At 57.3% G+C, this 22,192-nt stretch overlaps 6 protein-coding genes across 6 annotated transcripts; 3 read left to right on the top strand and 3 right to left on the bottom strand.

Annotated features, from left to right (window-relative positions):
* B0H64DRAFT_90755 (RIC1-domain-containing protein) lies at nt 1-3,993 on the bottom strand. Its single transcript, XM_062808950.1, has 3 exons — nt 3,366-3,993; nt 1,129-3,303; nt 1-1,075 (listed from the first exon to the last, which is right to left on the bottom strand). Exons 1-3 carry the CDS (start codon nt 3,783-3,785, stop codon nt 338-340), a joined length of 3,333 nt encoding a protein of 1,110 aa, XP_062662601.1. The 5' UTR covers nt 3,786-3,993; the 3' UTR covers nt 1-337.
* A 361-nt stretch (nt 3,994-4,354) lies between these two features.
* On the top strand, nt 4,355-5,980 carry B0H64DRAFT_90725 (WD40-repeat-containing domain protein). The gene is made up of 6 exons (XM_062808949.1): nt 4,355-4,598; nt 4,668-4,741; nt 4,821-5,059; nt 5,122-5,497; nt 5,552-5,596; nt 5,660-5,980. Exons 1-6 carry the CDS (start codon nt 4,471-4,473, stop codon nt 5,827-5,829), a joined length of 1,032 nt encoding a protein of 343 aa, XP_062662600.1. The 5' UTR covers nt 4,355-4,470; the 3' UTR covers nt 5,830-5,980.
* Nucleotides 5,981-7,971: 1,991 nt separating this feature from the next.
* On the top strand, nt 7,972-11,033 carry B0H64DRAFT_318416 (fungal-specific transcription factor domain-containing protein; the record flags this gene model as incomplete). Its single annotated transcript, XM_062800388.1, has 7 exons — nt 7,972-8,266; nt 8,325-8,667; nt 8,731-8,808; nt 8,860-9,129; nt 9,181-9,844; nt 9,897-10,139; nt 10,194-11,033. The coding sequence occupies 7 exons, from the start codon at nt 7,972-7,974 to the stop codon at nt 11,031-11,033; spliced, it is 2,733 nt and encodes a 910-aa protein (XP_062662599.1).
* A 301-nt stretch (nt 11,034-11,334) lies between these two features.
* Nucleotides 11,335-14,477, bottom strand: B0H64DRAFT_387103 (major facilitator superfamily domain-containing protein). Its single transcript, XM_062803194.1, has 7 exons — nt 14,185-14,477; nt 14,008-14,096; nt 13,836-13,940; nt 13,613-13,772; nt 13,525-13,546; nt 12,470-13,465; nt 11,335-12,326 (listed from the first exon to the last, which is right to left on the bottom strand). The coding sequence occupies exons 1-7, from the start codon at nt 14,263-14,265 to the stop codon at nt 11,779-11,781; spliced, it is 2,001 nt and encodes a 666-aa protein (XP_062662598.1). The 5' UTR covers nt 14,266-14,477; the 3' UTR covers nt 11,335-11,778.
* A 1,054-nt stretch (nt 14,478-15,531) lies between these two features.
* On the bottom strand, nt 15,532-16,854 carry B0H64DRAFT_387099 (uncharacterized protein). The gene is made up of 3 exons (XM_062803193.1): nt 16,400-16,854; nt 15,787-16,323; nt 15,532-15,552 (listed from the first exon to the last, which is right to left on the bottom strand). Exons 1-2 carry the CDS (start codon nt 16,610-16,612, stop codon nt 15,904-15,906), a joined length of 633 nt encoding a protein of 210 aa, XP_062662597.1. The 5' UTR covers nt 16,613-16,854; the 3' UTR covers nt 15,532-15,552; nt 15,787-15,903.
* Nucleotides 16,855-17,972: 1,118 nt separating this feature from the next.
* Nucleotides 17,973-21,528, top strand: B0H64DRAFT_317907 (Acetokinase family-domain-containing protein; the record flags this gene model as incomplete). Its single annotated transcript, XM_062800359.1, has 6 exons — nt 17,973-18,118; nt 18,215-18,384; nt 18,456-19,148; nt 19,573-19,626; nt 20,145-20,940; nt 21,006-21,528. The coding sequence occupies 6 exons, from the start codon at nt 17,973-17,975 to the stop codon at nt 21,526-21,528; spliced, it is 2,382 nt and encodes a 793-aa protein (XP_062662596.1).
* Nucleotides 21,529-22,192: the final 664 nt, after the last annotated feature.

Below are 22,192 nucleotides of genomic sequence, written 5' to 3'. Positions count from 1 at the left end.
GTGAGACTGAGCGGGACGAGGCCGCGAATTAAAGCAGCAAGCGCTTCAGGGCACGGGCCAATGGTAAGCTGCATCGGGTCTTGCTCTTCGCCAGTCCTGTGGCGTCATAGGTAGCAAAGGGAGGATGAATGATATATTACCGATGGCGGGCTCTCAGACGAACCTCTCCGTCTATCTTCTCGGCTATGCACTTTCCAACCCTCAATATTGGCGGTATATCCATGTCATGACTGATTGGGAGCTCGCCGGCTTCCCATCCCGAGGCGCCATGCCGCCTGCCACCACTCCGTTTGGGCCCGCACCGTGCCGTCTGTGAATGATCGTCTTCGATGTCTGATTAGGCGCTGCTGATGAAAGACCCCGCGTCACTAGCAGACAGGCCTTCTGCGTCCGAATCGCTCCCCGCTATCCGCCCGAGACCAGCCCCCGCTGAGCCACCGAGGGAGGGGTAGATTCCCGAGGATGGAATCTCGAGTCTGGCCATGAATCCGTTCCTGACCGACCCTTCGTCGGCCTCGTGTTCTTGTCCCATGCGGGCATTCACCATCTCCATGGCTTCCCGCAGCGTATCGCCGGTTTCGTCAAGCGCCGCCAAGAAGCGCGCAAGCTCCTTGCACAGATCCCAGTCTTCCTCGCGCATGGCACGGCTCAGCAACCGCACACTTTGCTCGCTGGCCGTAGCCAGCTCATCGAATGTGTGGAGAATCAGGAGATAACCGCCCGCCGTCTTCAGACTGCCACGCTGCAGGCTCTCCTCAAACAGCTCCTGCGGCGGGGGTAGATACGCGAACAGGGTGCGCCAGGAACGCACCTCCGTCTTGCGTGTGCACTGGACCACGATATCAAGATATTGTCGGAACGACGAGAGGAGCGAGAGTACGCGTGGGAGAATGGCGTGCTCAGGCGCGGGGGTGGGGTTTGCATCTACCTCCTCATCCAGCACGTGGTGTAGGAGGATCTCGAGGCCGTGGGCGAAATATTCCAAATGCTCATATTGCTGCGCTAGTCGCAAGGCCTCGGTCGCTCTGTTGGCGGTGAGATAAAACCGCAGGATATCAGGGAAGAAAAGGTGGGTCTGAAAGCCGGTTAGCTTGATAGTCCATGGCGGCAGACTGACATCACTCTTACCCTGATGGAGAAGCGAAAGAAGGAGAAGCTGATATCGCGGCGCTGAATGAGGTCCGGCTCAACGCCGAGCACGACAGCTTTCGGAAGCAGAACCGAAAGCGGATAGAAGTCGAGAGGGACGGGGACCATGGCGGGCAGCTCTCTTGAAAGCCCCCCTGATATCGCTTTCATGACCGGGTCCATGTCAGGCCACGCCTTCAGCTCGTTGCCATCAAACAGCCAGAGGGAGTCCGCGAGACCTTTGCCTCCTGCGCCATTGGCTGCCTGAACGGGCCGCTGTGGTGTGGCCTCAAGAGTGTGTGGACAGTCCCTCATGCTGAGATAGTATTCGACATTATGGGCGATGACGCGCATGTCGTATTTCAGATTGCCGTCGCTGACCGAGGGGCGCAGGAGGACTAGCTTCCCGTCCACCAAGAACAGGACAGATGCATGCGCTACATCCTGAGTTGGATCGCCCTCGTGGAGTTGGTGGTCGGGTAGGATCCAGCTAAGGCCCCTCACTCTTGCAGGCGATCTTACGATGCCATGGAAAGCAATGTGGCCGACTTCAATCAATTTGATGGAGCCAGACATCGGGGCGAAGATGTAATGATAAAGGAGGTTGTCGTAAGTGTAGACCAGAAGCGAGTCCTCGCCAGTTGAGGTGACCAAGACAACGGGTGTCGCCATTTGTTGTGTGTACGCCGGAGCGCCGTCGAGCGCTGACTCGCGGGAGTAAAGACGTAACTCGAAGGACCTATTGGCTTCCACAGCGGCGACGAGTATGTTCTGGTACCAGCACATGCCCCCCCTGACTTGGAACTCGTTCTCTAGACCGTCGTTGGCAAACGTCTTCCAACGGCCGCTGTTGACGCTGTAATGGGCTAACCCCCGCCTGCCTGCCACGGCGAAATAGCGGCCGTCTGCTGAAATGGCCGTACACCTGATGGGCCACTGGTTCAAAAGGTAAACAGCGGGGATCCGGCTTGTGTGCCAAAGGGAGGGCTCAGCCGAAATGGATGTGAGATCTGGTAAGTCGTAACCCCGGTATACCAGGACACTCGAAGTGCTCTGAAGCACGGTCCGAAACAGGTTTGCTGGGTTGTAGCACCCCGTTACCGCGCTCCGCGCCATTTCCAATAGCCACACAGCCTCGTGAGACCTGCTAGCCAGGAGAAGGTCGCAAGACCCTCCGATCCAGGCGGCATCTAGCACACCCGAAAGCCATTCTTCTCCATTTGTAGAGGAAATGGCAAGGTCGGCTTGGAAGGTGCTGCTCAGTGGCATTCCGTAGACGCTCCAGGTTGCCCAACCCTTCTCGAACCCGGCGAAGAGGCAGTATCCGTCGGGGGAGTAGTTGAGCGCGGTAAGTCTGCCGGACGTGGCGGCAGACGCCTGCACGTTGTGGACGTGAGATGCAGGGATGTTACCAGAGTAGTCCCTCGCTGAGTAGACGCGAACACTTCCATCGGTGCACCCGACTGCAATTAACGAAAACCTCGCGTTGATCACACATCGAACAGCATGGTCCCCGTCGTTCCGGGGTGTGTGGAAACAGTATCCTTTGAATAGCTTCTTGGGGTCGGCAGGCTCGTTTGAGCCGCTTTCTTGTTGGGTAGGGGCTATTCGCTGCATCGCGTACGCCCTTCCATCGCTCGTGATCCATGTTGAGAGGTTCATGGGCCTGTCGTGGGTCATCTCCCTGACTGTGACCTTCTTTTCTAACCAGCTCATCCGGCTCAATAGTTCGGTGCTTGTCTGGCTTCCCGAGTTATCGGGTGCCCAGCGGATGCACTGGACGGCGGCGGGTTTGCGTGTGGCCACAATCAGCTCGTCGTCAAGGGCCAAAGCGCTTTCGATCCCCGCATCCACCTTGATCACCATCCGGAAGCGAACACTGACATCCCTCACCCCAGGCCCCTCCCCCGGGCCCCATAGTATTTGGTCGGGAGCAGCGTGGCCGGGATCCCCGACATGATTCTGCCGTCTCCGTTGGACATTGGTGTGGTTGGCAAAATGCGGCCGGTAAACCCGGGCTTCGGGGTCCGTGGCGAGAGAGTATGTTATCAGATAGCCCAAGCTCGTGTGAAGTACAAGGATGGCCGAGTCCGGTCGGATGAGGAGGTTGGTGTTGGTGCCGTAGGTCTCGAGAGACGCTTCGGAACGGACGACGACAGCTAGGACGACGGTTGGCTGGGATGAGAGTCAGACAAGGCAAGAAAACGATTATGAACCCACGAGGCGGTTTCCCACACCTTTGTTTGCCAGATGACCATAGATGTTGCCGTGATGACGGCAAATATATGGCCAGCGCGAGCTACGCGTAGAGCCAAAATGGGCTCCCGCAGCGGTATGGGGGGAGGAGCGATTCCTGGCGCGTGTACGGGGCTGTTTTCGTCGAGATAGTCGTGCTCTATGGGTTTGATGCCAGGAGTCAAGGGAGTAATCGGTGTCACTGGAGTGATGGGGTTTGTCGAGGGGGCCGCGGACGAGGTACCCGGACCGTCTTGTTGGAGAACAGCGGAGTTTGGAGAGAGGAGCGAAGCATTATCGAATCTCTGCTCAGGCCGCCCGGGCGTGCTAGGGAGGCCATCGTGCGAAACTACGCGGAGAGAGTCCGGCTGGCGGGAGCTGCTCGTAGCATAGATCCGCGGTGTCCCAAGCGGCCAGTACATGGCTCCTCAGAGGCCGGACCCTTCAGAGGCGGCACTCATACGCGCATCGGCAGGTTTGGAACAGTTCTATCCTCGGCGTCAATTCATGTCGACGTGTCGTTCTCTCTCGATAATCGGTAACGGATTCCCATTGAGAGCAACGGGGGTCGCCTGTTGTAAATAAGTGGCAGTCGTGAAGTCGGTTGTGCGACCAAGAACAAGGTCGGTTGCCGATGCGGGCGGGATGGAGCCGGGGGTGTTTTGTGGAGCAACCGGGCCCAAAGACGGGATGGAGGACAGCGGGAGATGCCGCAATTCCTGGATCCAATGCTTTGAAGGGTTTCTTGGCGTGCATTCGGCGAGCTGCAGCAACTGTCCCGTCAGTGCCCACTCACTCACTTCCAGGTACCTTATGGACATACCTCTCTACTCTGCGCAACGATTCCGTTTCAACAACATCGACGGAAAGTTTGACTTCCATAAACCTCAGAGCACTTTCAACTCTTGTCGAATTTAGTCTCTGGCAACAGAGGATATTCGGCCCTACGGTACCTCCAGCATCCAAATTTCTCAACACCATCTCGGCCGTTCCGAAACACATCATCAAAGACATAGGCTCCGCCAAGGTGTTCATTGCGCCTGTCAGCTCGAGAGGAACTCCATTGCAGCCCCGGCTCGAAATTGAATCTGCGCCATCCATCTCACCATGTCGCAACCAAGCCGACCTAGGATCGGCCGCATTCCTAGAGATTCATTCTCCCCCTACTTCAAAGATATCAAGAGCCTACCCTACCACGAATCAACGTCCGGCCGTGGGACGGGATCTCACCATAGGTGTGTCTACGTCCTTAGGTGCAGTTAATTCTGAGGCAAAGCGCAATTCTCACAGTGGCTTCTGTCTAGGTTGCGTCATATCGCCTGGAATCCTCTAAGCACTTTCGTCGCCACCGTCACTTCGGACAAGACGCTCCGTGTCTGTGAGTCGTGGCTCTCCTCGGCTTAGCATTCTTATAGCAGAGGCTTCTCTGTTTTAGAAGTTTCACTGACGCGCCATAGGGAACCCTGAAAGAAAAGATGTCAAAAACTCAACAGAGCTCCGTGGCCACCTAGCCGCCATTGAGAAAATAGCCTTCAACCCGGTCAAAGAGGCGGAGCTCTGCAGTGTCAGCAACGATGGGGTTGTGAAACTCTGGGATGTGAGGACAAAGGCATGTGTCAACGAGATCAAGGGCCTGGGCAACGCCCACGCTCTGGCTTGGGCCCCTGACGGCTCCTCGCTGCTCGTGGGAAACCGGGTAGGTCTCCAAACCATGGCTTACGGGGGCGTACGATGCACTGACCAGGCCGGCAACTGTAGCGCGGGGAATTCTTTCAAATATCGCCGGCCAAATCCGCAGTGATCTCGTCTCGCCAGCTGCCGGTTGATACCAATCAAATGGCTTTCTGCTGGAGCGGGGAGAAAGTCTTCGTTCCGACGACCGAGGGCGCGGTACGGATCCTCTCGTATCCCGAGCTCGAGCCCGCGTTGCACGCCAACTACGCGGCCAAGGATGGGGATTCAACAGAGTTTATGCTGAAGGGGCATACCGCCTCCTGTCTGACGACTGAACTTTCACCCACTGGGAAATACCTCGCGACCGGGGGTGCTGACTCCATCATCTCCCTCTTCGACACCAAGGATTGGATTTGCCAGCGTACTATTTCCCGCATGGTCGGCCCTGTTAAATGCTTGAGTGCGGCACCATCCCCCGCGCGGATCGATAACCTTAATGCTGATCTAATTTTAGGTTTCTCTTTTGACGGTTGCTATGTGGTCGGCGGATGCGAAGAAGGTAAAGTGGCGACGGCCCGCCGTCCCAAACAAGCGCGATCTGCTTACTTATTTTGTCATTTAGGTTCTGGCATCGATGTCACTCATACCGAGACCGGCGACCTCGTCCACACGTTTAAGACGGCCGGGCCGTGTGAGGCTGTCGCGTGGGCTCCCACAAGATACTGCCTCGCTTACGGCGACTTGGGTGTGCTGCGCATCATCGACGCAGACAAGAAGAGCGCGCCGAAATGATAGAGGACCGCCTTGGAGGTATAAGCGTATGGGGTCATGGGGAAAGGAGCCCGAGGGGCTCTACCCGAGAGTGGTGGGGATCATCTGGGCCTCTCGGCAACAACCTTTCGAGGAGGACCTTTCGAGGACCTCTCGCACTCGACTATTGGCTTCCCGAGACGAGGTACTTCTGCCAAGTTTGTCCATGGAGGCAGTTTCTGAGCTTCGACCAGGTGTTGCCGTGACTCAACCTCTCAGCACGGGGTAATCTTACTCCGACCTGCCTTCAACGCCGAGCTATTCGCTGCAGAGATCATCGGGAGATGTGGCTGTGCGGCTCTACCCGTGCGAAACTCAAAGTCCGGAAATATCCCACATTGATGAGAACCACGTGGGAAAGAACAAGACGGAAAGAGGTTGTGGAGAGAGTGTTCTCGAGGACGGCGTTTTTTAGGAGAAACAACAGCGCGGTGTCGCGGGTTCGACTAGGGCCAAGAAGCATCTCAGAATGACAGCACCGCGAAACCGACTGTCTCCACCATTTTGCCCACTAACATTTTGAATCACCACCTCGTTCTTGGGGCATCACCACAATGTTGTCGTTGAGCTTCTAGAAGAGAGAGATTGCACCCAGAATCACTCAGCTTCAACACTGGCGGACTTCCGTCCGATCAGCTTGTCGATCATCTCCATATCATGTTGGGGCATTGGGTGGAGAGGTGTGGGACCAGTTGTGGGCGGTGCTATTAATATGGCACGCTAGCTGCCGCTCTGAACCAATTGCTGGACACCCGAGACGGCACCACGCACGGTATCACTGCAACCCTGACCGAGAAGACATCTCGTGGGCGTGCATGTCGCCCGCAGCTGCAGACGCACCAGCAGATGGGATAATACTGTGGAAGAGGTTTTCAGGAAGTTTGGGGCTGGAGATCATCGCATGCCATCCATCAAGATCCTAGCAAGGAGGTTCGCGGGGCCCGCGCCCATGGAACCGAGCCGAGGCTTACTTTGTATGTATGTATCTCAAGGAATCTTATTATGTTGCTAATAAAAGCCTACCTACGAACATACCCAAGTAAGTATGGATTTGCGTATGTACATCTGTACATATGTACATACACGCACGGTGATAACGGCCGGGAAGCCAAAATGTCAAACTCGTATGGAGTGAGAGATCGAAATGAGACAAGTGCGATCTGCCGAAGACTCGACTTGGAACCGATCGACCCGCTCACTCTTGAAGTCCAAAAAGAGAGGGGCGCGGTGGCGGGGGTGACTTTTGTGTACAGATTAAAATTAGGGGGCTCTGCGAGTCTGCTTGGGGGAGGTTGATGAACCTTGCTCAACGTGTTCGTTCTCGACGGTTTGCTACTTCATTGGTCTGCTTAGCTTCGCTTGCTTGTAACCAGGCCCGCGGATGTGCCGATAGAGTGGCTCCAGCCCGAAAGTCAGTGCCACTGGGTGCTTCCATTCCACACGGACCAAAGTACCAAAATCCCCACTTCCGCAGCTTTGACAAAGCACGAGCACGGCGTGCCATGCGTGCCCGGCCCAATCAGACCAGTCCCATCCCATCCCCAACCCAAGCACCTCCCGGTCATCGAACAAGCCTTCCAGGTTGTCCCGGATGAGATTAGTACACGTTAGAAGGGCAGCACCAGGCATTTGTAAACCGCGTGGCCCCCCGCGATCTCCCGTCATCTGCACACCGTTGTCTGGCTTCACGCACCGCGTCTAGCCCCCAGCAGTCGCCTTCACGATTTCATCCCGTGGCACCACACATTGTTCGAATTTGGCTTCTCGAAGCCCCGCACGGCCCGTATCGCCGATTTGGTAGGAGTCAGCGATCCTTCGAAGAATGCAGCTGAGCGGCGAACCCCATCGATTCTATCCGAACTTCCAAGCGAACCTCAATCTGGGCTTGGGCTCGGTGTGACAACTTCGACCAAACGAAACCTTAACCACGCTGCATCCTCTTCAGGCTGTTCACCACCCGATTGTGCCCTGCGAGAATCCTCAACGGTTGATCTAAGTGGTGGGCCGCTCCTTGGACGCAGAAGCGACGAAGCTGCGCGATACAGCGCATGCCGATTGTGCAGCTCGCTACCCGCCGGCTGTCCGCGAGGACCAGAACTGCCCGTCTCCGAACAGTTGGCCGCCATGTCGACATCCTCCGAAACACCGCCCGACACCATCATGGTTTCGGACCCTGGTGCTGATAGGCTTGCGGACGGCGACCACATCTCAATCGAGGCCCCCACAGGGGGCAACTCGAGCGTGCCCAAGCCAAAGCGTCTGGCGTGCATGATCTGTAGGAAGCGGAAGTTGAAGTGCGACGGAATCAAGCCAAGCTGCAGCACATGTTCGCGCCTTGGCCACACATGCGCCTACGACGAAGTCAGGAGGAAGAGCGGGCCCAAGAGGGGCTATGTGAAGGCGTTGGAAGAGCGACTAAGTGCGGAAACCTGGTGACCTAGTATTCATTGCCGATTTTGGCTAACCGTCTTTTGCAGAGCAAGTCGAGACACTGCTGAAGACGCAAGAAGTCTCCGGTTCCGATGGATCTAAGGGGATGCCTATCCCTCTTGACGGGACCGCGAAACAACCCCTCAATCAACGCGCTGCCGCCGCCGCCAACTTCAACGTCACGGACCCCTCCATCGGTATCGCCAGTAGCCGTGATATGGACCGATGGCACTTCAATGCCGACTCGCCTAATAACCCACCCCTCGAAGATTTCAACTTCAACGGCGGCATGGGCATGAACATGGGCGGGGTTGATAACAATTTCACATGGGAGATGATCGGCTTGGGTCTAGAGGAGCCGTTGCCCCCTCAGGAGACGATCGATGAGTTGTGAGTGACTGCTAGTGCATCTTGTCAAAACCTCCAGGCGTAAACTAACCGCTTTTTGCCCAGGCACCAAATTTACTTTGACAAGATTCACCCTTCTTTGCCCATGATTCACAAATACCGGTATTTGGCAGCGATGAACCTGTATGTTTTTGCCGTCTCCGTATGAGTTGCCCACAGGCTGACCATTGATAGTGCCCCTCCCCAACGACCTCCCGTCTGTCTGCGATACGCCATGTGGACTTTGGCCTGCTCCGTGTCGGATAAGTTCCAGACCCTGAAGGACCTCTTCTACGCCCGCTCAAGGAAATACCTCGAGTCGGATTACATCAAGGGATACGGCGAGCACATCATCTCAGTCGCCCACGCCCAGACCCACGTTTTGCTGGCCTCGTACGAGTTCAAGTGGATGTACTTCCCCAGAGCGTGGATGAGCACCGGCTCAGGCGTGCGCCTGTCTCAAATGTAGGACCTGTTATTGTTCAGCATGAAGTGAACCTCGCTAATGTCTCACAGGATCGGTCTTCACCGCCTCGACGGGGCCGGGTTAGACGTCAAGCAGTGTCTACCGCCCCCTCGTGACTGGACGGAGAGGGAAGAGCGTAGAAGGACCTTTTGGATGGCATTCTGCCTCGATCGTTTTGCCAGCATTGGCACCGGGTGGCCACTGACTGTTGACGAAAAGGACATTTTGACGAACCTGCCAGCTTCCGACGACGCCTTCGATATGAGCCGGCCGGAACAGACCCCCACTCTTCAGGAGGCCATGGGCCCCGCGGGCGCGGGCAAGATCTCGTCCTTTGCTGGAGTTGCGTTGATGGCGTGCCTTTTCGGCCGAAATCTCGTGCATCTGCACCGCCCAGACGTCGATGACAGGGACCACGACCTCAACGGCGAGTTTTGGAAACGTCACCGACAGATGGATAACATCCTCCTCAACACCTCGCTATGCCTCCCGACTCACCTCAAGTTGCCAAACGGTCTCGGAAGTCCCAACGTGGTGTTCACCAACATGTGTATCCACACATCCACCATCTGCCTCCACCAAGCGGCCATCTTCAAGGCCGACAAGAACAGGTTGCCGGCTTCGGTAAGCTCGGAAAGCAAAGTGCGGTGCATCACAGCCGCGAATGAAATTGCGAGTATCATGAGAATGGTTTCGCACCTTGACCTATCTTCGGTATGCTCGCTTCACCCGCCCAGAAGGTACGATGCTGACTTAGATCCTTCAGATGAATCCGTTTATCTCTTTCTGCCTATACGTCTCCGCTCGGGTATTTGTTCAGTACCTCAAGAGCAGACCGGACGATAGCCAGACTGCCGATTCTCTGCGCTTCCTTCTGTCGGCTATGAACGCACTGAAGAAACGGAATCCTCTCACCGAGTCCTTCCTCGTTCAGCTCGACGTAGACCTCGAAGCATTAGGCGTGCGAATCCCAAAATTGAGGAGTGCATTTCCCCGCAGCAGCGATACGGTAAGCTCTCACCGCCACCCTGCGATGCTCCCTCCGGTATACTGACCGGACCAGCCGGGTTCTCCTCTCCCGCCCGGCCTAAAAAATGCTCGCAAAGCCGGAGAGAGGCATGACATCATGGGCTATAGCAACCAATGCAACTTCATGAAGGTCCCAGGCGACGACGGCAACCCCGCCACCGCACCAGATATCATCGACATCGACGCAGCCGGCCCCCCGGGTGCCGCAAACTACTCGCCCTCTCACCAGCCCACTACCCTCCCCACCCGCGATCGCAGCCACACGGGGCCTTACTTGCCCAGTCATAGCCTCGCACCCCCCCCTTTCTCCACCTACGGCCCTCCTCCAGAGATGGACACGGGCAGCAGCAACGACCTCTCGGGCACCTCCCCCGACGGCAACGGCCGGACGCCAAATTCAAGCACAACAGGAGGAAGCTCGGACCCGCAGCGCCAAAACCTGGCGCCAACAACTAGCAACGGGCACGTCAACGGCGGGTCCGGGCGAGACTCGTTCGAGACTAGCCCCGCATCGTCCCACCAGAACATTAACAGCATGCCGGGTACGGCACCGGGCGACGTCGAACGGAACGTCAACGCCTTCTTCGGTGCGAACCCGTCGTCGTTTGGAATGTCGGCTGGTGTTTCGACCGGCCTGACACCCGACCAGCGCTTTACTATGACCGCGACCGGCGATACGCCCAGTTCCAGGGGACCGGGTGGTAGTTCTGCCAGCGGCGATGGGTCGGGTGAATTCCCCGGCCATACGGCGCCAACATGGGCGGATATATCGGGGCAGCAGGGGATGACTCCCGTCGCGGAAGGTGTATTAAGGTCGATGATGGGTATGGGACCTATAGACGGGATGGATATGGGTTGGGAGCCGAGCGGGTAGGCTCCGGGCGTACCTGTGGAATCTTTTTACCATGACTTGAGTGTGTTTTTTTTCTTTCTTGGGATACTACGGCAAAGATACCGTTTTGCGAGCTGTCGTCTGTATACCTTCAAGCTTATGGAGTTCACTGGCTACGGCGTTTGGAGATGGAGTTCTTGGTATTCTACTTCAGTTTGTGCATGGGAACGCCTAGACATTAGGCCTCATGATCATTTTTACGTTCTCTCAACTTGGGTCTGGGGAGCGAAGGATAGACAGTGCAAATCCCACTTCAATACGTGATCTTTTGAAAACCCCGAACCACGACCCATCACGGATGGGACCTCCTCCTGATCAGAGATCTCTTGGCAACGACAGTCCCACCTACCTCCCGCCCTGTCTATTTGGAGACATTGTTTACCCGCAAGCTACAGATCAGATCCTTGAAGCCTTCGAAGCATAGAAATAGGCTATTGCGCCAAGCCCATCCATTCAGCTGAACTGCGGGCCAAGCAAATGATTCTCGAGGGTCGCGAGAAAGGGTCATGTCACATCCCGCGGCACCGCCTCACGTCCCGCCGCGCGCCATATTTTTAGCACATCCATTACCGAGAAGCAAAAACAGGGATGGGACATACATACAGACAGCAGCAATATCGCGGCATAACGCAGGAATTAAACACCCCTCCACTAAAGCAAGCAAGCAAAACTCCCCACAACAACAACAAGATCAACGAAACCAGCCCCCTACCCCCCTCTATGTATCTCAAACAATACCACGACCATCCACCTCCACCGGCGCCGCCGGCCGCCCCATCCCCTCCCCCACCACCATGGGGGGCGTGCCCCCCCTCCCCATCTGCTCCATCCCGGTCCTGTCCCTCTTCCCCGCCGCCCGACGATTCCGCAGCTGGTCCCTCAGCAGGCCCCACTTCTCCCGCACCCCGATGGCCTGCCCCTCCTGGCAGGCGCGCACGTACCCTTCGCCCAGCTCCTCGAGCGTGCGCGTCTCGAGCCGCTTCTTGCCGCCCCCGTCGCCGCCGCTGGCGGTATCCCCGCCGTCGTACACGGCGCGCTGCACGTCGGGCAGGTAGGCCCACGAGTAGATGGCGCCCAGCGCCATGAAGGTGGCGAAGAGGAGGAAGATGAGGCCCTGGCGGGTCGTGGAGTTGTAGCCTGAGTTGATGCCGTAGACTACGAGCACCGCGACGATGCTGCCCAGCTTGCCGGCCGCGGCCGAGATGCCGTGGCAGGTGCTGCGGTAGGTGGTGGGGAAGATCTCGGCGGGGATGATGAAGGTGAGGGTGTTGGCGCCTGGGTTCGTGGGGGGGGTTTGGGTTAGTTGTTTTTCTACATATTTGGTCTTCTTTGTCTGCTGTGTGTGTGTGTGTGTGTGGGTGGGTGGGGGTGGAAAAGGGGTGGGGGTGGTGAAGAAAAGGGGGGAGGGCGGGATTTACCAAAGTTGAATACGAAGTGGCAGATTGCCACGCACACGACGGTTGCGGGCGCGCCTGATGAGTGGGCGACGCCGTAGTAGACGCCGCCCGTGACGAGGAAGAGGACGGTGAGGATCATAAAGGAGGAAGTCAGCCACTCTCGGCGGCGGATCCGGTTGGCAAAGAAGATGAAGCAGGCGCTGCCCGCGATGGAGGCGACGGAGACGGTGAGGAGGTACTGCTTGGTCTGCTCGATGATGGTCTCGTAGATGGTGTTGCAAGGCTGGGTGCGGTCAGTTTGCCAAGTCGGCAGGCCTCCGTCCTTCCAGCCCTGAACGAGGGACGTCCCGTTCTCGAAGCTGGAATTCCAGCATGGGAGGCTGGAGTTGATAGGGACCCGCTCGGTCGTTGCCCACAGGTCGGCCAGAGTGCCGCGGTTATCCAAACTGAACCCATAGAAGGATACATCGAGGAAGAACCATGTCATGGAGGTGCCGACGAGGTAATACCAATTCTTATCCTTGATGAAGTACGTATGCAGGTCCTCGAGGGAGAATTGACGAGGCATGGTCTCCGTTTCGAGGTAACCCGCACCGCCGGTCGGAGACAAGGGCAAGCCGTTGGTGGCTGGCGGCGGGCCGTAAATTCGTTGGGTGTCCCTGAAAGCATTTCCGGGCTTGTTCTTGACTTCGAGGGTGTAGAGGCCGCAGTCGTAGAGGAAGAAACGAAAGATGATGGCCAGCAGCGCGGGCACGGCGCCCGAGCCGATGACGATACGCCATGTGCCATCAATGATTTTTTTACATTCCTCTTCGTGCAGTGAGTCGAGGCCGCACTTCATGTCGTGGAGGCCGTGGCCAGCGTTCTCGCCTAGGAGGACCCAAACGCCCACGATCTGGGCCAAAGCTTGGCCGACCGGCTGCATCAGGAACACGGACGACAGCATTGTCGCTCTGGAGGATGTACTGGCCCATTCTGATGTTATCACTGCGGATAATGGATATTCGGCGCCGATTCCTAAAACATGTCAGGGGTTGGGTCTGGAAACGTTCGGGGGGTGGCATCTCGACACTTACCAATGCCCATGACAAATCGCCACTGCCATCGTCGTTAGCAACAGGAGAAAAGGGCAACAGAACACGGAAGGGTGGAAAAAGAATATACCCAAGTAAAGAGGGCTAAAAACGAGATATCGCCATAGCCGTTACTCGTCGTGGCGACTCCGATTGTGGACACAATGACGAGGACGAGCTCGATGCCGTACAGACGGGTCCTCCCATATTTATCGGCGAGATACCCAAAGAGAAGCTGACCAAATACAGAACTGTGCAAATTCCATTAGTTGCCGGCGTACTAGGTAGAGATCCGGAGGGGCCGGCATGCGTACCCGGACAAGGTGAAGAGGTTGATGATCAGGCCGCGCCACTTGTCGTGGGGGAAATAGACAAACGAGACGGTGGAGAGAATGACATTGGTAGCAAAGAGATTATATCTGCAAGTAAAATACGGTCAATTCTATGTTTGCGCTCGCTGGGGAGGCATCATGATGGGCAACGCACGAGTCTGTCAGAAATCCCGAGGCGGCCACCCCCCAAATTCTTAAATTCCACGAGTTGAGATCGAGTTCATAGCGCAGCTGTTGGCGATCCTATTATCATTGGCATTCTCGGTCAGGAACCGTCGACATCTCGCAAAAAAGCACAAGGCTGGGGGCCATTGGGTGATGGGTTGTCTACCTGGCTGTCTCGTGGTGGGAGCGCGGAGCTGTCGTGTCCCAGGTAGCCGCGGTTTCTTGTCTTTTCGGGGTGGGGATACATGTCGGCCGCCAAAGAGTCGAGTGGGAGTTAGGTAATTAGTCAGGTTTGTGAGGTACTTGACGCCGCAGTTGCTACATGTCCATGGCGGAGAACACGCGCGACAACGAACTCTGGTTGCTGGCGATTGCCCGACGCACACACGACACAAGGTGCTCGGTATAAGGTGAATACGGGGAGCAAGTCAGGAGGTGAAGTCTCAGGTCAGGTCTGGTGGTGGTTGTCAAGTCTACTAGTTTGATCCGCCCCAAGGCTCTCTCAACTGAGAAGGCTCATCTTGTTCGCTACAGAGCCAAGCGCGACGAACCCCCACCATGACCATGGCCCAGAATCACCCAAGACCCAAGCCCCCAAAGGCAGAAAAGCATGGCCCATCCAATGCTACCCAGGATTGACCATTGGCCATTGATGTGTGTGTGGGGGAGCTGGAACAGGGGCTGAATCCGAACCTGAACCACTCCCCGCCCCGGGGGTGCTGAGCCGGGTTAGCTTCTGCCACATCTGCATGTATGTACTTGTCCTTCAGGGCTTTCTCCAGCACCGATCCAGAGTCGACCCAGCGTTGCATTCTCGATGGAGTGGGGGGTGGATGGGGGAAACTTGGAATCCGTTTATCCTTCGTCGAGAGGGTTATTTTTGCCACTTTCGGCGTCAAATGTGCCCGGCTTAGGGAGAAAGGGGAACGGAGATGCAAGCCTTGGTGTGTTGCGTGTTGTGTTGCTCCAACTCAAGAAGCAGGCGACCACTTTCTGTCTGCCAAGTGCATCATTTAGCGGGACAGCCTTGGCAGTTTCGTTGCCTGATCCTTGCCGAGATTTTGGGGAAAGAACGTCCGTCGAACGAAGAACTTGGGGGTGTGAACCACCCCGATCTCGCGAAAAGTTGGACCACTGGCTCCTCCGCCACCTTCTGGATCTCAACAATGGATAACTTCTTCTGCCACACACGACCATCCCGCACAATCGGAACGTCGCAGGCCCAGCAACTTGGGTTCGTGGATCGTGGAGCCTTGACAAGGACCCACTCAGACCCGCCCCCAACCGTCCCTTTGTGTCCCGTGCGTGCCCAATTGAAGCGAAACCGACAGCGGCCAATCATGGCTGCTATTCGAGACCTCCTGCTGCAATTCGGGCATCCCATTGGCTAAATGCCAGATCCTTTTTGAGATGGACAGACGGGAAGCTTGAACCCGGTTCGGCAAAGCTGATCCTCGAGGAAACTTCGTAACGTACATGTACGTATGTATGTACATACCCCGTAACGGTGAATTGATAACCGCCTCGCGGGGTGCTCACCCGATCCGTTAGCGACAGTACCGAACAATTCCGTTCCATCATCCGATAACTACGCATGTGCCGGCACTACCGGAACGGACAGGGAGGGAGAAGGCGAATCCATGTCCGCCATGCCGTATGATGCGTCTCACTACTGCAAGCCTCGTGCCTGAAGGAATATTCTGGGCGTGGGAGACTCTGTGGGGGATCGTTGCCGCCTGCCTCGGCATGTCAGTTCGGAGCAACGTACCTGGTGCCAACCAGCCAACAAAAAAAGGTTACCCATTATAAACTACGATTCAAGCCGATGTAAAACCACGATCGCGACGTCCGTGATCCACCAAACGCCGAGCGCCCTTCCACTCGGCTAGCTGACACTGCCGGCCGGATACTGTTGCCCGTCTTCCGCATGATAAGCCGGCTCCTCTTCCTGCCGCACCGGCTCATGCGGCGGTCCCAGTAATTGTCCCAGCGGAGCTAGCTGCCGCTGGTCATAGAACAGGTCGGACGAAGCGGTCTCGTAACTCTGGTCGCCGTTGTCGCCGCCGCTCTCGCCGCCGCCATTCTGCTGGAGCTCGAGGGCGATGGAACGCCCCTCGGCCTCCCTCTGCTTCCTCGACCGTAACCGCGCACACCGCCCGCTCCTCCGGAACGCCCCGCCGTATGCTTTTCGGATCTGTCGGCTGACGGTCGGCCGGCTTACCTCGAGGCCACATTCTATCCGCAGGAACATCTGCATGTCGTCGAGGAGGGCATCGGGGTGGTCCTTGTGCCATGCAACCAGCTTCTGCAGATCGAGACCCCACACGGTCAGCAACTCGCGCAAGGATGAAGATGGGGATGAAGCGTCGGGGAGACGGCACCTCCATATGCTGCGGCTTCAGTTTCTCGGCATTTTTGCTAACATCCTTGTGTTTCTTGATCTCGCCGGTCGCCTCGAACTCGTGCCGGCGGCGTCTCACCGTCCTGTCGTCAATGTCGAGGACCCAAGAAATCTCGCGGTTGGTGAGCTTGGGGATCTGTAGTAGCTTCGATAAAATGGCACGGTGGTCGTCGGAGAGCTGTTTGCCTGTCATGATGGCATCTGTCCCATGCCGATGATGCGGCGGGAGTTGCTCTGGAGGTCAAGCTTGGAGTGGGGCAGCGGCCCCGGAAGGAACAGCGGCGGCTCCCGATCGATTGAAGGTTGCGGGATCTTCCGAGCGAGGGATTGTCCTCAGGGTTAGGGGGTGGATCATGGGATCTCCGCTGGCGGCGGCCGCTGGCAGCCCCAAGAACCCCCCACTCAAAGCAGGAAGAGTCACCTTTTCACATCCCACGAACTTCGAAAATCCAGAACCATGATCGATCGCTGTGGTCGGCGAACGGTCCCCGGCCCGATATGTACGATAACTAATGATTTCCCCGTTTTCTGCAGGCAAGAGATCGATGACACTGAACAATGAGACTTTTCAGCCTCCTCGCAGCGTGGCGGCCATGACGACCGTGGCTTCAGTGGCGCTGACTGGCTACTGGGGGATTTTCTGGGGTCACACGCAAGCACAAGCAACAGGGGGTGATCCGGGCTAATGCGTACCCTGCAGGGCCCCGTCCACCAGCCACATGGTGTGTCTCGCAAATCGCAGAGCGCCCTGTAAGCCCGTGGGCTGATGGCTTGCGGCCAGTGCCCAACCTGCACAACCTGCAACACCATCGCAGCCGCTCCCCCCACACAGCCTGGAACCATTGAGAACCGCGCACCGCGCCTGTATGGGACCAGCGTTCTGGTCCGGGCCCTGGGGAACGCTGCAAGTGGGGCGGCTATCGGCGACTCTGCCCTGGCTCACTGGCCTCACTCGCCTCACTGGCCCCCGCGCATGTTCTGGCTGGGTGCGGAGGCAGAATCCTGCTACCTGGCGACCCAACTACGAGTAGGTATGTTCCCTGCCCACGGGAAGCTCGAAGCTGGCCTGTTCCGTGTTGATGACAGGCTCTAGGTTGCTACCTACTGTAATCTGTACAGATTACACACACGCAGTGCGCTCCGACTCGTCCATACTCTGTACCGCTGGGGCGGCTGACGTCGTACCGTGGGACAAGCAGCCTCCTACGCCATCGCCCGCGCCTGGAAACGCCTGCCGCCGCCAGCGTTGCCGTCACCTGCCTCGACGAGCATGCCGTTGTGGACGGCGACCAACTGCCCAAGCCTGCCGCTGCGCATCCCTCTCTCACCTTCTCTTCCTCCTGTCTGCGGGTCGGGCTTTTTCCGGCTCGCCAGCAACCTGGACGACAGGGTCAGGCTGGTCATCTCTCCCTCTTTAATGAAATGGTCGACTGCCGCATCAACAACCCCCTGACAGCCTCCTTGTGGCTCTTCGGGTCCCGGTTACACACCAACTCGCACAGAACGGCGGTGTGTTCGACGTTCCCAGCAGACCAGCACAGCCGGACACTACAATGTCGGCATCCTGGCGCTCTGGCTCCTCTTCCTCCTTCGCCTCCTCGGCCCTGAGCGCCCCGCCGTCCCTCCCCCCGCAGCATGCCAGCCCGGTCGACTCGACCTTCACACCCACCTCCGCCGCCATTTCCGCCCTGACGGCCGAGTCATCGGCCCCACAAACCCCCCCGGCGCCCCTCGACCTCGGGCCCCCTGGCTACCACGCGACAATGTAATAGCCGCCATGGCCTATCCTTCCTAGCCCCGACTTCGCAGCGATCTGTCTTCTGACACCCCGGCTGTCTAGAAAGCTATTCGACCGGACGCCGAATGAGATGACCGTGTACCTCGGCCCTTGGGAGATCGTAGGTGCCAATCCGCGGCGCCTGCTGTGGCAATGCAGTTATGCGGGCGAGGTACTGGAGCATTTCCGTACGTTTGTCTCCCGTCCCGTCCCGCTCCACTTACCTGGAAAGTCCCCAACCACTGAGACAGAAATCCAGTTCCGTCTGACAACCCCAACGAACTATTCCCCCACACACTGCATGCCCAGCATCGCCGGTTCGGCGACCCACGGGAAATGGAGCTCTACCTCTCCTTCTTAGAGCCGCATCGGATTCGGTACACCACCACCGACGGCATAGTGCACGATGAGTACATCGAAGTCAAGTACGAGTTCACGACCGTCGAGGGGTCCGTCCAGCTACAGAGCGACATCAGGAGGAGAGATCTGATCGATTGGTTCGACGCTGACGTCGTCTGGTCTGACACCCACCGCAGGACAGACAACTACGGCAGCGTCAGGGGCTTGGGCACTATTCAAAGGATAAAACTGTGGCGGGATAGATATTCGACGTTTCATTATCTCACATTCTATGCTAACCACCGACGACGCTGGAAAGAGTACCTCCTCGACGACTTTGACACAGATTTTCGCCAGCGGGACGACCGGCACAAGCGGGTTCAGTTGGGGGCCCGCGGCGCCAGGAGAGGCAGTGCGTCCGAGAGCAGCCAAGGGCGCGGCCAGAGCCGCGAACGGCGCTTCTCGACGTCAATATTTTCCCGATCTTCCAGACACAACAACCCCCCCGCCACTAATGGCAACACAGCTTCGTCATCCGCCCAGGGCGCTCTTGACATACGTTATCTCGGCATTCAGTTTTCCCGGAACGCTAACATCCAAGCCGGGAGCGATGGTAAGCCGTCCAGCTCCCGGAGCCCTTTCTCTCCGTGCCCAGCTTGGTCTAAGATGCTGCACAATCTAGGCAGGCAAGCTGACCATCACATAGACCATACTAGGTTCATCTCGCGGTGGAATTCTGCACATACAGCGGATGCTCAGTTCGAGGCAACTTTTCCGACAAATCATGTCGAGTTGCCTTCGCCTTACATGAATGGCTATCACGAACGAAGCCCCCATATTAACGGAGTTTCAGAGCTCTCGGCGCAGCACGCCTCGCCCGAGTTGCTGGGGAGTCTACCGCCCGTCGCCGAGCCGAGGTATAACCCGGAATCGGACGGGACTCTATGAAAAAGGCCGCTTCGATCCCAAGATGTTGGGCTATAGGTCTAGGACGATGGCAAGGCCGGCAAGCGCCCTTTGCGATGTCGCTGCAATAGATACCCGATTTGCGCCTGCACTGCTCAGAGTGCGTTCCCCGATGACTTCAAAAAGTTGAATGGTCGATAGACCTGTGAGTGAAGGTCCTCCGGTGTTAAGCTGATCGGGCTCCGGCAGGCACATGCGTTCTCGGGTGGCTGCATTACTTGTTCCCAAGCTGCGGGTCCCGAAACCGTGGAGCCTCATCAACAACTGGGAACCCCTTCCTGTGGCCGAGACCGTTCGGACGGCCCCGCTGCGGGCCACGGTCAACCATGAAAGCCAAGACGGCACGACGTCATACGCAGTACACCATCAACGGGGGTCGTCTGAGTTGCCCCCCCCCTCGTCGGATCACGGCACAACACCACCCAGCTGGTATCAATGATGTTGTAAAAGCTATCCGTGACTTTCTGCGTTACCGGGAGATCTAAACACTGTTCAGGTGGCCTGACACTTTTCGATCGTAAGACAACGTCGCAAACGACAACTTGAACCTGTCCTTTGCTTACTTCGGAGCAACTCTCTCAAGTAACACTTTGTTTTCCACTCTACAACATCAGCTTAGACGTTCCGAAGCCTCAATTTCAAGCCGAACCCCTCTATGAATTTGCCGGCATAATGAAGACGATCATCTTATCCGTGAACGCTGGCTCCTCGTCAGTGAAGCTCTCGGTTTACACCGCTGAGCAGGGACAGTCGCCAACGCAAATCGCAGAGGCCCAGGTGAGCGGCCTGACCGCACCTCCCGCGTCTCTCAAGTATGAGCGGGGCGGCAAGACCGTTGTCAAGAGCCGCAAGGTGGATGACCAGGTCAACGACCAACGGGATGCGTTCAGCCTCATCCTCAACACGCTCATCGAAGACCACGACCTACAGGAGGTACAAGCCAAACACGACATTGGCATCATATGCCATCGCATTGTCCACGGCGGCGACTACACAAAGCCGCAGCTGATATCCGATAAAACGTACCATCACCTGGAAAACCTCAACGACCTCGCGCCCTTGCACAACGCCAATAGCCTGCCCATTGTGCGGCTGTGTGTCCAAGACTTTTCCTCGACACGCAACGTCGCCTGCTTCGACAGCCAGTTCCACTCCACCATCCCCGAGCATATCCGCACCTACCCCATCAACCAGGACGTCGCGCGCCGCGGCCGCCTCCGCAAGTACGGTTTCCACGGCATCAGCTATTCCTTCATCACGCGGGCAACAGCCGAGTTCCTGGGCAAGAACCCGTCCAAAGTCAACATCATCGCGCTGCACCTCGGCTCCGGCGCCAGCGCGTGTGCAATCAAAGACGGGAAGAGCTGGGATACCAGCATGGGTTTAACCCCCCTGGCCGGACTCCCAGGTGCTACGAGGAGCGGCAGTGTCGACCCCAGGTCCGTTGCCCCCCCTGCCCCATGATCTTTCCCCTTCCACCCGTAACTAACACATCCCCCCACAGCCTCGTCTTCCACTACGCCAGCGACGTAGGCAAGCTCTCCCCGGCCTCGACCAAGGACCTGCACATCTCGCGCGCCGAGGAGATCCTCAACAAAGAAGCCGGGTGGAAGGCACTAGCAGGCACGACCGATTTCAGCGTCATCGCCGACGCCGACCCCTCGTCCCCCAATGATGATGATGACGACGACGACGCCAAACAAAAACGGCTCGCCTTTGACCTCCTCGTCGACCGCATCAGCGGCTTCGTCGGCGCCTACTACGTCTCCCTGCGCGGGCGCGTCGACGCGCTGGTGTTTGCCGGCGGTATCGGCGAGCGCAGCGCCCGGCTGCGCGCCGCTGTGGTCGAGCAGGTCGGCTGTCTGGGGTTTGTGCTGGATGAGCGTGTGAATGGTGATTCGCCGGAGGGGGATGATGTCGTGGTGGCTGTGGGCAGGGAGGGGGTGGCGCCGCGGGTGCTGGTTTGTCAGACGGATGAGCAGTTTGAGATGGCGAGGAATTGTGCGGAGGATGCTGAGTTTTGGTGAGACGGAGGTGAGGGAGTGGTGAGATGAGATGAGATGCGGTCTCGCCTGGGGTAGATGGAGGAAGAGGGAATCTATGCTGATGGCGTGCTGGGTAGAGTGGTCTCTTGGACGAAAGAACTTATCATGACACAACGTAAACCAATGATGATGCTATAATGGCGTACAACCTTTAGCTATGATCCAAATGTAGTCGAACCCTACGAGATGAGCTTTTCCGGTGGTGACTACCTTTTAGGAACACAGCAATACACTCTTCCTTAGAGCACCCAGTTACGGCCTTTAAACTTAGAACATATCAAGATTGTGTCGTATATTGATTGTCAAGCAACTAACTTGGTACTGTATTTCGCTTGGTGTCTTGCAGGACTACCTCCATACCGCTGTCGCTGCTTTAACCCATCCCATCCTTGACACCACAAAGCAAGCCATATGTATGATCATGACCCATATCTGAGGGGTCCACGCCGACGGGAACGAGGATGGCCTGTTGCTGTGACCGTTCCAGGTCGGCAGGCACCTCGCCCATCCAAGGGCACCCCCAAAGGCCAGGCACCAATAGCCGCCAACAGCCCACTCCCAGTTCTTGATGGGAGCCACCCCTTTTCAGAACCGGTGAGTTTTACTCGTAAAACAACAAGAAAAAAAACATTACAGATATCGTAAG

The sequence above is a fragment of the Chaetomium fimeti genome (assembly GCF_033439085.1).
Source record: "Chaetomium fimeti strain CBS 168.71 chromosome Unknown B0H64scaffold_2, whole genome shotgun sequence".
In the NCBI taxonomy this organism is placed as follows: domain Eukaryota; kingdom Fungi; phylum Ascomycota; class Sordariomycetes; order Sordariales; family Chaetomiaceae; genus Chaetomium; species Chaetomium fimeti.
This window is presented reverse-complemented; position numbering and strand designations above follow the sequence as displayed.

Coding starts and splice junctions, on each gene's coding strand:
- B0H64DRAFT_387103 (XM_062803194.1), bottom strand. CDS start 14,265: ATGTATCCCCACCCCGAAAAGACAAGAAACCGCGGCTACCTGGGACAC. Junction 13,547..13,612: donor TTTTAGCCCTCTTTACTTGG/GTATATTCTTTT, acceptor CGACGATGGCAG/TGGCGATTTGTCATGGGCAT. Junction 12,327..12,469: donor CCACTTCGTATTCAACTTTG/GTAAATCCCGCC, acceptor CCACGAACCCAG/GCGCCAACACCCTCACCTTC.
- B0H64DRAFT_90725 (XM_062808949.1), top strand. CDS start 4,471: ATGTCGCAACCAAGCCGACCTAGGATCGGCCGCATTCCTAGAGATTCA. Junction 4,742..4,820: donor GGACAAGACGCTCCGTGTCT/GTGAGTCGTGGC, acceptor GACGCGCCATAG/GGAACCCTGAAAGAAAAGAT. Junction 5,597..5,659: donor GGTCGGCGGATGCGAAGAAG/GTAAAGTGGCGA, acceptor TTTGTCATTTAG/GTTCTGGCATCGATGTCACT.
- B0H64DRAFT_387099 (XM_062803193.1), bottom strand. CDS start 16,612: ATGACAGGCAAACAGCTCTCCGACGACCACCGTGCCATTTTATCGAAG. Junction 16,324..16,399: donor TGAAGCCGCAGCATATGGAG/GTGCCGTCTCCC, acceptor CTCGATCTGCAG/AAGCTGGTTGCATGGCACAA.
- B0H64DRAFT_90755 (XM_062808950.1), bottom strand. CDS start 3,785: ATGTACTGGCCGCTTGGGACACCGCGGATCTATGCTACGAGCAGCTCC. Junction 3,304..3,365: donor TGGTCATCTGGCAAACAAAG/GTGTGGGAAACC, acceptor CTCTCATCCCAG/CCAACCGTCGTCCTAGCTGT. Junction 1,076..1,128: donor TCTTTCGCTTCTCCATCAGG/GTAAGAGTGATG, acceptor ACCGGCTTTCAG/ACCCACCTTTTCTTCCCTGA.